Here is a 12706-nt window from a genome sequence, read left to right as displayed (position 1 = left end):
CCAGACCAATTGTTTCTTTTAATATTCTGAGCGCTGAGTCATAGAATTAATTGTGATCTGCTCTTTGCCTTGATTGCTAAGATGCTCAAGGCATCTTCCAACCCCGAAATAAAAAAACAAACAAACATATAGGGCCTTTTGGTATCTGCTATCTGAGTGTGTACAGGACCAGCCAAATGTTTGTTTTTCTAATTATTAATCTGATGATGGTAATTGATTTTACTACAGCTACTCACAGGAAGTGTGGAACCAACTTGAGCTCTATAAACTCATACTAACACACGATTCTTATAGGAAGACCAACTGCATTCTTAGCAAAGTGGAAAAAAATAACCCTGATTTTCTGGCAGAGTCCCAATTTCAAAGATGTGGATCCCCCTCCTCCACCATCTGCACATTCCTACTCCAGCCACGTGAACACAGTATTTCAACAACTAAATGATATAGCACATGAAAAAAAAAAACAGGATAAATATTCGTATTCAATGCGTTCCAGTGAATGGCTAAATCAATATGGTCAACACACATAACACGTTGCATCGTGGGAAATGATCTGGAACCACACTGGAGGAAAAATATCAGTCTCTGAACCAATGCTTATAAAAATTATTCAATGTCTCTGCAGTCTCCTTACCTGTGGCTGTGGATGAGAGCATTCAAAGCCAGACCATCAGACCAGCTGGTGGTGAAGTTAATGACATTAACCTGTGGATAATTACGAGTTGATTGTCGGACCCAGCTCAGGAGAATCTTTTCACTGTTGGTTTGTTGCAATCCAGCCATGATATTTTTCATTACATTTTTGACCTGTGTGTGGAAAGAAATTGGCATAAGGAAATGCGTTCCCTGAGCAAGAACCTCACAAACTTATATCTGAATGCCCTTATCATCAGAAATAAATAATAGGAACTTTAGGGTCAATGAGTAATAAATAATAGAGTCTACCAGGACTGAGTCCATTCTAATTAGGAGTTTCTTCTGACTGATTGGTATCCGTGATATACCACTGATTGAATATGGTTAGTATCATTTCTGGATTCTGCCATGTTAAGCTGCTAATTTTGTGTTTTTGGAATTGATCATCTTCTAACTTTCAATAGATATGCTAGAGAGCAGAGTATACAAAGTATCAGACATGTTAACCAGAAACGTAAGCTATATTAGTGGTTTTAGGATAAGAAGAATAGCACAGTGGTTCAAAGAATGGGCTTACATTTAAAAAAAAAAAACTAGGTTCAAATTTTGCCTTTCCTAGTAATGAATTGTGTCCAATGGGCAACCTAACCATTTAGGACTGTTTCTTTAACTATATACACAAGGCTGTTGTAAGAATCACAGGACAAACTGTAATAAGATAAAACTCCCAGGTTTATACAATGATTTAAAATAATGCCAATTATGTTTACTGATCAAAGTGGGGAAAAAAGAAGATAGAAATGACTTTGCTTATTTAAAATAACGAACAAAAAAATGAACAAAAAAAGGGAAAGGAATATGTATCCCTAAAAGCTGAGGATATGTCACCTTATGTTTTGCTTTGTGGTAGTCAGTCTGGTCTAATACTTCATGGCTTTTTTTCCCCCCAGCGTAAAAGATCCACGTACTAGAATAGAAAGGTTTCCAAATGCCCAAAGCATGGGTCCACAGCACTGTATCGTTTCTGAAGCCTGTCAGGTCGCAGGAAATGCCATTTAAGAAGCTGCTTTAGTATTAAAATAAATAAATAAATGGGAAAACCCCATTGGAGATACATACACAGCATAAGTCTTTAGGTGAACACAGAAGGCCCACCTCACCTCTCAGGAGGTGGTCAGAAGACCTGCTCCGGAAGCACACTGCCTGGAGCGAGAGGACCCCTCACCTCCTGGAGGTGGGGGGAGGTGACCCGGAGGGAAAATGAGGGTTTGGCTGGGCCTGCCTAGCTGCCCTGGACACTGTCACCGTCATTTCATGATTTGGTAGTCTAGATCTTTTGGACCTGGTAAGCAAGTCTACAGGCTTTTCCACGAAACAGTCTTAGACCCAGAACATGCATGTGACCGAAAAACTCGGTCTCCAAGGATGTGAGGTGCCAGTTGGTGGCAACGCGACCCACTCTCTCCTAGACTCTAAGGCAAAGGTCAATCTTCTCCCTGCCTCGAGAATGAAGAGGGAACTGGTATCCCCCAAACAAAAGACCCCTGGAAAGATCCTTCTCGACAAAGCATCTGGCACAAACAGCGGCAACGAATGCAGACAAACTACCACTGGGGCGCTGCAGGTTGGCCCTGAGGTGGTTTCTGCCTTACTTGTCCCCCCTTCCACCTGCCCTCCACCCCTGCAGGTTCTATCCGCTCCATCCCCTGGTGCTCATTTCCAGCAGAGGTTAAGGGGTTTAAGGTCTGTGGGGCAGATACGCAGAGAGGGCGCAAAACATTCTAGACGAGCTCACGCGTGGCATGGGGTGCTGCCTCCAGTGCTGGGCTCAGGAACAATGTCACTTGGGGTCTGTCAGGAGACTGGCTCCTTCAGCAACAACCGCTGCTGCTCCGCGACAAGTCATGGCCTCCCTCCCAACACAGGAGGTCACCTGGACGTGAAGTGCAGGAGTGCAGCCCCTTGTGGCTCAATACCACCAGTCCTGATTCTTTCCTTCCACTTGGTCAGCTAGGGTCTCGCCTGCAGAGCCCCCTTGTTGGAGGAATTTGACCGTGAGGCTCAAAAACAGGTAGAAGTTAATTGCAAGCAGCTGGCGGCAAAGAAGCCCAACAGCCCAGCTGCCTTGGAAGCCCAGTCTGAGGATTTTATGCGATGGAGATGACGAAGTACATGAGGGCTGCTGTGGGACAGTGCAGGAACTCCATCGTGGGCGAGCACACGCCCCGCCAAGTGTCGTTCAGCAGCATGGCGTCGGCAAAGAGGAAGCAGAGGGCCCCCTGGCATTACCCAGAGGGAGCGAGAGGGAGGAAGGTGGCTGCTGAGCACAGAGCACATCCACCCAGCAGTAGGGGCAAAGCAAGACTCCACCAGGTGCCGGGAGGGTGGGGAGAGTTGGAGGCGGGACCAGACAGGACTCACAACCCACTAATGGGAGGAGCCGGCCAGCCACAGGTCAAAATCTGGGGGGGGAGCCCAGGTTGTGCCTTGTTCCTTCTTCCCCGCTTCCTGCCCCCAACTCCCCATCTGAAGGGAAGTGGAAACCCAGACTCTGCGAAAAGAGATAAAGGCCAGACTCTTGGATGTAATTTCTGTTGTTTTCGGAACCATTTCCTCTAGGCTTTGCACAATGCAAATGCCATTCAACAGGTTGTTGTATTTCAAAACTCATTCTTTGTACTAATCTGATGCCGAAATCCATTCTAAACATATTTTTCCTAGGTTCCAAGAATGCAGTGACACCTCATTATAGAACCGACTGTCTACATATTCTATTACGGGAATGATTACTAGGCTACTTCTTTGTATAAGACAGGATCCTTATTACATACTTGAAGGAATTATGTAAGTAAATGTGATTAGGTCTTACGACCAAAGGCTTTCTTTTTGGTTAGCATAAGGTCTATATACCACCACTGTTTGATCAGATGATGAATATTTATTGTGTATTCTAAATATGACATTTTATTCTGCTTCTTCCATGCAGACGTTAACAAATACCCCTGGGGAAAATACATATTTTAACATCTCCAATGTTCGTCACCTTTTAATGAAAGATTCAGTACAAATTTGAGGATAGACTATTAAATTTAACTTCAAAATACTTGAAAAGGATTTGAGATGATGTTTTGCAAAAGTGGTAATGGTGGGAAATCTTTGCATACATTTGTCACCATCCCTTGATAGCTAAATCTATTAGTTAGGGGAGGATTATCCCGTTTTCCTAATTCCTTCCTGACCTGCTTGATAGTCAGTTACTCAATGAAAAAAAAAATAGGTCAGTTATAAAAGACAGAATTTTTCTAATCATTTTCTATAGTTAAAAAGTACCGCCCTGGCTGGTGTGGCTCAGTGGATTGAGCGCCAGCCTGTGAACCAAAGGGCTGCTAGTTCGATTCCCAGTCAGGGCACATGCCTGGGTTGCAGGCCAGGTGCCCAGTAGGGGGTGCGTGAGAGGCAACCGCACATTGATGTTTCTCTCCCTCCCCTCTGTCTAAGGATAATGAAAATCTTTTTTTTTGTTGTTAGAAAAGTACACAACCTCCATGTACAGCGATTGCCAGATATGTTCTTTTTGTCTTGTGCTGAACCTGGATCAGAACCCGCAGATACTGGCTCAGTGGTGGTGATGGATTTGCACTAACCGGGTAAGCCTCCCATGATGCCTGGGCCTTATTTGTGAAATGCTTAGCCAGACTGCCCTCTATGTGCATAAAGTTAAAGGACAAGCCAGTTTTCAATCCAAAACTCCTTTTGCATCATTATGTCACTAAATCAGCTATCAGCCTCAGCAAGGTTTTGCTTCTACTTGAGTGCTAATGTTACTGAGGAAAAAAATAAAGGGCAATAGGAGATAATCAGTTCTTCTTTTCCTGCATAAAAGACAGTTACCAAGAAATCTTTATTAAGGATCAACAACCTTCAGTCAGATAGTGAGCTGCTGCTAAGGTGAGTCTTTCAGAGGAAATATTGTGTTGGCCAAAAAATCCATTGTTTTTTCTGTATGGTGGCTCTAGTAGCACTTAGTTGTCTTTAACTCCATTCAAAGGAGTTTTGTTACATTGTATTGTGACAGCTGTCATATCAGCGTGCATTTAGAAAAACACTTATCAAAATTGGTGAATTTTTGTACAGCCATTTTGTCATTGAAGATGGAAGAAGATACATAACATTTTCGGTGTATTGTGCTTTGTTATTTCAAGACAGGTAAAAATGCAACTGAAACACGAAGAAATATTTGTGCAATATATGGAGAAGGTGCTGTGACTGATTGAACATGTGAAAAGTGGTTTGTGAAGTTTCTTGGTACTACTGATATTTTGGCTAGATAATTTTTTGCTGTGGGGCTGTCTGATGCATCGGAAGATGTTTAGTAGCAGCCCAGGCCTCTACCCACTGGAAGCCAATAGTGGGAGATAGCCAACATACTCAAAATACCCAAATCAAAGTTATTAGTGAAAATGAAAAAAAATGTGTCTTTTATTTTATGGAAAAAAACATAACAGACTTTTTGGCCAACCCAATATTTCCCACACTCAGGGCTTACTGTCCCTAAAAGCGAAAGAATCAATTTAGACAAATGTGTGAGTGCCTACAGCTATACATCTGTTTTTAAAAGGAAAATACTGAAATGTCTCTGAGCAGTGATTTCAAAAAGTTCACGAGGAGGTAAGTGGGCAAAGAAGGTGTGATGGGCACGGAGAGGCACCACCAAGATCCTCCTTCGAGGGAGGGCTTATTGTTCCAGTTGTCATCGCGCAGGCTCCAGCTGTCAGTCCCCTCAGGGACTACCTGACTTGCAGAGTTACCTCACCTATGGCCACGCCCTTCCTAAGGCAGGCCACATGTAGTGACTGATGAAAGGAAATGGTCTGAAGACTCAGCCATGTCAGCCCCATTCAGGATGACTCTAAAGGCCCATTCTAGCTCCCAATTCCCCGTGGGGTTGAATAAGCCTGTTGCTGGGTGTGCGTCTTCGTCTCACTCCAGGCACTCTGTCCCTTCCACAAGTATTGGTCCGGAAGGCGTGCCTTAATTGACAATCTGCCTGCCTAACTCAAAGTCTGCTTCCCAGAATCCACCCTGTGACTCAAAGGAGTTGCAGCAGAGGGATAGAGATCGTCTTCTCCAAGGGAAGCATCATGTGTGTGAGGCGCCTGCAGAAGACCAGAGCAAGAACCATCTGGCACAGAAGGCGCTAGGTATAGGCAGGCAGGAGTTCACAGTGAGGGCTTTCAGCAGTGCAAAAACCATCTTTCTCTTGTCTGTTGTACAAATAATATAGGGAGGACCCGCCCCTGAAAACAGAATTTATTTATAAGAAATTATGTATTTATTCTTACATGTTTAAACTTCAGTCACCTTAAAAGTACTCACCATTTGGTGCAGTACACCTACTGAGACATTTTTCTGCTGCTCAAAACAGTTTTTGAACTTGTCAATTTTGATGCTTGTAGTGCTGCTGTTTTTTGTTTGCCCTCTTCCACATTGGCAAAATGTTTCTCCTTGAGGACTTTTTTCATCCAAGGACACACAAAAAAAGTCACTCGGGGCAAGTCGCTCGGGGTGAATAGGGAGGGTGGGGCACAGGGGTCATGCCGTGTTTTTGATCAAAAACTGCTGAACACTCAGCATGGTGGGGGAAAGTGTGCTCATGAATTACCAATCATGAAATGGGCAAATGCCTTGAAAGAGTTTTCAGAAAGATTCACTGAAGCTGAATGCAGCCTCTCACAACAACGCCAGCTGGGACACTGAAACAGATGGGTTCCTAGAACATTCACCTAGCTAGGGGAAGCTTGTACTGCAAGGGGCTTGCCCTCCAGAATGTAATTCTGGGTTTTCTGGTGCTCCACCTTGTAAATCATAAACATTCCAATGTGAAGTCGTCCCAGATTTGAGTGTTTCCTTTGCACTAGCCAGCAAAGATGGGCCCTGACCTCTGCTAGCACACCACTGTCAGCAGGGAATGTTTTTATCTCCAGCTGGTTACCAGAACCGAGCTGAACACCCTAAAAGGACGGTTTACACTTAAAAAGAAGGAAGAAAGTGATGCCAAACACATGTTATCTACTTCACACTTTTGTTCAAAGCTGCTTGCTCTTCAATACAGGCATTGTTTTCCAGGCTGACAGCTTTAAGTGGAAACTGGAAAAACAATGACAGGGGAAACAGGGCTGGCATTTCTGAGTTTTCACAAGTTCAAAGAGAAGTCCTCCACAGCACTATTAATAACATAGTATGAGGCACCGGAACCGAAGATATACACATCTTTTCAACTTTTAATGCCATTCTTAATCTGATCAATCTGCAAAGTCCATTAGGTTGACCACAGTGTCCTTTAATCTTGGCTGAGATTCAAGGGCTTCTTTGACTATTTAATAGGAAGGCAAATATGTACTCTTGGTGAAAGACGATATCTTTTGCGAGTCTTTGGGTTATGATAAGAAGTCCTGAGCAGGAGGAATTTTTTAAAGTATATTTAGTAGTTGTAGGAGAGCAGGGCAGTGTGATAGAAGAGAGGGATAAGATAAGGAGGCAGAGGCTGGGTCCTTGCAGTCACAAAGATACAGTGACTCAAGGACAGAAATGAAAAACAACAGAGAGGTCTCAGAGCAGGAAAGACGGCAAAGTCACTCCTTCCGGTATTCCTGGGTGCGAGAGCCCCTGCGCATGCTCATAATAAAAAATGAGCAGGTTCACAAGCAAATGAAGAAAATATCAAACAGCCTTGCAGTGAGTTGGGATGGAGTTGGAAAGGGTTTGGAGGAGATAAGCAAAGGTGGGAACATATGAAAGACAGTTTTGATGATAAATACAATTCACATCTCTTTCGGGGGTCCTGCTCAGGCCGAAATTCCCCCACTGGCTTTGTCACAACCAACATCTGTGCAGCACAAAGTGTTTTCTTTTCTTTTTTTTACAGACAGAGAAGAAGGGAGGGAGAAAGAGACGGAGAGAAACAATGTGCGGTTGCCTCTCATGCACCCCTAACTGGGGACCTGGCCTGCAACCCAGGCATGTGCCCTGACTGGGAATCGAACTGGCGACCCTTTGGTTCGCAGGTTGGTGCTCAACCCACTTAGCCACACCACCTACGGCCACAAAGTGTTTTCTTACAAGCTGGTTTCCCTCCACAAACCATTTTTCACCAGGCCTTAAGATAAATAAAACAATTGATAGTCCTTTAGAAACTTCTGGTAGCAATTTTACAAAAGTCTGTTGAATTTCACGATATAGAAAAACAGCCTTCAGTTGTGTATGTCTTTTTATTGCTTTTCCGTAACACTTCAGTTTTGCTGTGATTTACATACCATACAAAATGGGAGGGGAGCTATTCTTTTCTCAAGGTAGTTTGAGATGCACTGAGCAACACTGAGCAACAGAAGAGAACCAGTTGGTTGGGGAGCCCTATGTTGCCTTGCTGGTTCTATTTGCTACCATCACTATATGAGAAAGGCCCAGACCTGAATCTTGGGTTTATTTGAGGCTTGTATGAGCTCTTGTCTATTGTCGGCCACTGTGGTTTGTTGTCTCTCACTTCCCATACTACTGCGAAACAGGATGGAGCCTGTTCAGAGTGTTTAGAATAGAAAGATATGGGGATGGGGATCCATTGGGAGAACAATATGGTCTACATGCTGTCTGACTCTGCAGGACCAATCTACAATTCAAATTAAAAGTCAACCCTACTAAAAAAAAAAAAAGTAGCAACACCTGCTATAATAGGGAAGAACTGAAAGATTATATTCAAGGGAAAACGCCAGATATATTCAAGAGAACATGTGTCATGTGATTCCATTGATACAAAAGGCCCAAAAAGGCAGACATACAGAGACAGAAAATACATTAATGGTTGCCTGAGGCCGGGGGGTGGGAGTTGGAGTGACTGTAAATGGACATGAGATTTGTTTTCAGGCTGGTGGCAATGTGCTAAAATCAGATTGTTGTGATGATTGCGCAACTCTGTAAATATCTTAAAGTCTTCTATGGACTAGGGAGGGCAAGGGGACTGTTCCATCTTCATAAAGGCTTAAGAAACAGCCCTGGCTGGTGTGGCTCAGTAAATTGAGTGCCAGCCTGCGAATCAAAAGGTTGCTAGTTCAATTCCCAGTCAGGGCATGTGCCTGAGTTGTGGGCCAGGTCCCCAGTAGGGGGCATGCAAGAGACAACCGCACATTGATATTTCTCTCCCCTTTCCCCCTCCCCTCTCTCTAAAAAGGAATATATAAAATATTTAAAAACAAAAGTTTGAGAAGCCTTTGGGTACCAGAACTAAACCAGTCTGGTAGACTTTGAATTTGATACTCAGAAAGGGTATATTTATAATACATAAATTATATCTCAAAACAAGCTGTTTTATGAAAGAGGAATCTCTGCTAGGCAAAGAAAAGCAGGCATCTCAATTATCCTCCAAGTTCTTGAAATATGAGTGGAAAACTTGAAGCAATCAAAGTTATTCATATGATGCACCTCTAATGAAAATGGTGCACTGTGCTGCGTGCTTTACAGATCCTCTCGCATTTAATCCTGACAAGGAATGCACGTGTTCATTTTTGTTTTTTCTATTTTGACTATGAGGGAGTTACGGTCTACCAAGGATGGTATTATACCCAATGTCACTAACATGGTAAATGGAAGGGTAGAATTTAAGCTCACGTTAGTCTGACTGAAAAAAGGTACCATATTTTTCAGACTATAAGAGGCACATTCCCCTCCCCACCCCTGCCCCAAATTTGGGAGGAATAATGGTTGTTAATGCTGTTGTTGAGTTCTGTTTACATTTACATTAGTGAAGTATTACGCTATTGATGTTATTAAATATTTGACCACATTTTTTGCTTCAAATATTTTTTCCCTATTTTCCTCCTCTAAAACCTAGGTGCATCTTATGGTCTGAAAAATATGTATACTCTATCCACTAAACCAAATGAACTTTTATCTGTTTTGCAGAGGTCCAATAAACATAGGCATGCAATTGGAAAAAATGCAACTTCCAAATCAGATTATATAGTCTGTTTGCACATATGACACCTATACTCATACAGATAATCATATCCCACTAATCTTTTCTTAGCATTAATTTATATTAGGAATACACAAGATTTACAAAGTCTCATTCATTCAGTAGTGGTTAAGAGGAAAAATACCTTTCATTTTACAAAGCTATGTAGGTTCAGTTAAAGATAAGTAATAGAAGACACATACAATATTTGAAAATTACTTTTGTTACCCTGTCGATGAAACACCTTTTTTGCCTCATCTCTCCCCAGTGAAATAAAACTTAGGAAAATATTCCTGCATACATGCTAGAACCTGTTTTATAATCTTCTGCTCTTTCTCATCCCAAATGACCTCAGTTATGCTCATTTAAATGGTAGCACTATGGCCCTGGCTGGTTTGGCTCAGTGGATTGAGTGCTGGCCTGTGAACCAAAGGGTCGCTGGTTTGAATCCCAGTCAGGGCACATGCCTGTGTTGGAGGCCAGATCCCCAGTAGGGGTGCGCAACAGGCAACCACACATTGATGTTTCTCTCCCTCTCTTTCTTCCTCCCTTTCCCTCTCTGTAAAAATAAATAAATAAAATCTTTTTAAAAAAAGGTAGCACTATGGAGATGGGCTTTGTATTGTATTTGTATATCTTATACATGTTTGCTTTGAGGTCAAGGGCAAAAATGAAAGCAAGAATCAGCTCTGGCTAGTGTGGCTCAGTGGACTGAGCACTGGCCTGCAAACCGAAGAGTCACTGGTTCAATTCCCAATCAGGGCACAAGCCTGGGTTGCAGGCCAGGTCCCTGGTAGAGAGCATGTGAGAGGCAACCACACATTGATGTTTCCCTCCTTCTCTTTCTCCCTCCCTTCCCCTCTAAGAATGAATAAATAAAATCTTTTTTAAAAAATAAAGAAAGCAAGAATCAGCAACATGTTACCCAAAAAGGAAATATTCATCAGGATTCTTACCTGCCAGTGGAGGATTATATTCCAAATCAAACCAAGAGTCAGTTTGTGATTTCCATCTACTATGTCACTGCTTCCGATGTTCACTAAATCAACCTGTTAAAGATAAAGGGAAAACATTTGAAGAAAGGACGAAAAATGTCTACTTGGAAAGAAAGCAAAATATGAAGATAATTGCATTAGCTATTTTCAGAGCCTAAGCAGCATTACTGCTTTTTAAAAATAATCCAAAAATGAAACAAAATGCATTCGGAAATGCACTTTCTGTAATAAGCTAGTGCCCCAAACACATTTGCAAAGAGAAAGGAAATGAATGTGCTTTTATTAGTCTATCAATATATTACTGCAGATTAAAGAGGCTAATCAGAGTATCTCAAAATAAAATACATAACAATGATAACACATAAAAAATGCCTAAAATTGAGATGTGCTTCCTAATATATAATTGAAGTAAAAAAAAAAGAAATTTCATCAGTCCTTTTATCTTGCTGAGAGGAATGCTATTATAATTATGGGTGACTATATTTGACTAAAATGCCCTTGCATTCGAAACACATATTAGAATGCTAATAAATAATGGAGCTAATGGCCAGTTCCGTTTCTTCCATTCAGGACTGGGGTTGGGAATCAAAACCTGGAAGGGCTTTGTTTTGCAAGGCAAACCCTACCTCCTACCCATGCTCTTCACATTTTTAGTAGCCATTGGCAAAGTGAAAATTACAACCACAACGAGCTAGCGTTACACGCTTATCATAATGGCTAGAACTGAAAAATCGTGAGAACATCAAACGATGAGGATATGGAGAAACAGGATCACTCATGCATTGCTGGCAGAAACATCAATAGTACAGCTACTCTAGAAACCATGTGGCAATTTCTTACAAAATGGAGCACGTGCTTATCATACAATCCAACAATTGCACTCTCGGGCATTTGCCACAAAGCAATGAAAACGGATGTTCATGCAAAACCCTATACGGAAGTGTCCATAGCAGCTTTATTTGTAACAGCCAAAACTGGGAGCAACCCTGACGCCCTTCAAGGGTGAATGAATGGTTAAACAAACTGTGGCATAGCCACACCATGCAATAGTACTTTGTAACAAAAAGGAAGGGACTGTTCATACACATAGCAACTTGGGCGAGTCTCATGGAAATTACGCTGACTGTAAAAACAAAGACAGTCTCAAAGGGTTACATACAGTATGATTCTATATATATAACCGTTTTGAAATAATAAAATTAGGGAACTGGAGAACAGAGCAGCAGTTGCCAGACGTTAGGGAGTGGAGTGAGGTGGGTCGGGTAGATGGGTATGTTTATAGGGCCGCAGGCGGGCAGGAGGGATCCTAGCGGTGATGGATCTGCTGTGTACATTTGTGGATGAAACACAAATGTACATATGTGAAAATGTTGTATAGAACTAAAAACATATGTGCATCCACACACAAGGTCAAGCAGCACTGGGAAAATATGAAGGCTACTGATGGATTGTATCGATGTCGATGTCCATGGTAATATACTAGAGTTTCATGGGGGTAAAGCTGGGATAAGGGTACACAGGATCTCTCTGAATTATTGCTTACAACTGCATATGAATTTACAATGATCTCCAAATGAAAAGGTTGACTAAAACCTAAGCATCCAGGGATACTTTAAAAGGAGAATATATCACAATAAAGCAAATAGGCAACCTCAGATTAAGTGCTATATACAACGGAAATGAAACCGTCAGAACAAGGTTGAGGGTTGACGACTTACTTGGGTTTCTCTCTCCTTTTGGGTTTCTCAAAACTTATCGGGTTTACTATCCTTGGTTCACTGATCCCTTTGCTTGAATTTTCTTTTGGCTGCCTCCAGGATCCTGTGATTCTGTCCCTCAGGATCCTGCCAGCAGTGAGCTGAGACACTTCTCCACTCACTCCCCCCAGCCCCGCCCTCCCCAGGTATCTTCACTAAATAGCTGAGACTCATTTTGGTTAGAGCTTTCATTCTTTCAGGCTCTAAACCCTTACTCGACTGCATTTCACTCTGATTTATCCTGCCCAATTGTTTTTTCCTTCAGTGAGATGGGTTCGCCATTCTGTCACTCAATGCTAAAACATATTCCTTAT

General features: G+C 42.3%; 1 protein-coding gene across 2 annotated transcripts in view; it reads right to left on the bottom strand.

Annotated features, from left to right (window-relative positions):
• The window catches only part of DMD (dystrophin), a 1939942-nt gene that overhangs the window by 1543558 nt on the left and 383678 nt on the right, over window positions 1-12706 (bottom strand). For both annotated transcript variants that reach the window (XM_045855895.1, XM_045855896.1), the window contains exons 5-6: window positions 10597-10689; window positions 635-807 (exon numbers count right to left, since the gene is read on the bottom strand). In XM_045855895.1, coding sequence (XP_045711851.1) covers window positions 635-807; window positions 10597-10689 — 266 coding nt within the window. The remainder of the gene's footprint in view (window positions 1-634; window positions 808-10596; window positions 10690-12706) is intronic.

The sequence above is a fragment of the Phyllostomus hastatus genome, unplaced genomic scaffold (assembly GCF_019186645.2).
Source record: "Phyllostomus hastatus isolate PE091 unplaced genomic scaffold, TTU_PhHast_1.1 phas_scaffold_12, whole genome shotgun sequence".
In the NCBI taxonomy this organism is placed as follows: domain Eukaryota; kingdom Metazoa; phylum Chordata; class Mammalia; order Chiroptera; family Phyllostomidae; genus Phyllostomus; species Phyllostomus hastatus.
Note: the sequence above shows the minus strand (reverse complement) of the source record. Positions and strands in the feature narration are given on the sequence as shown.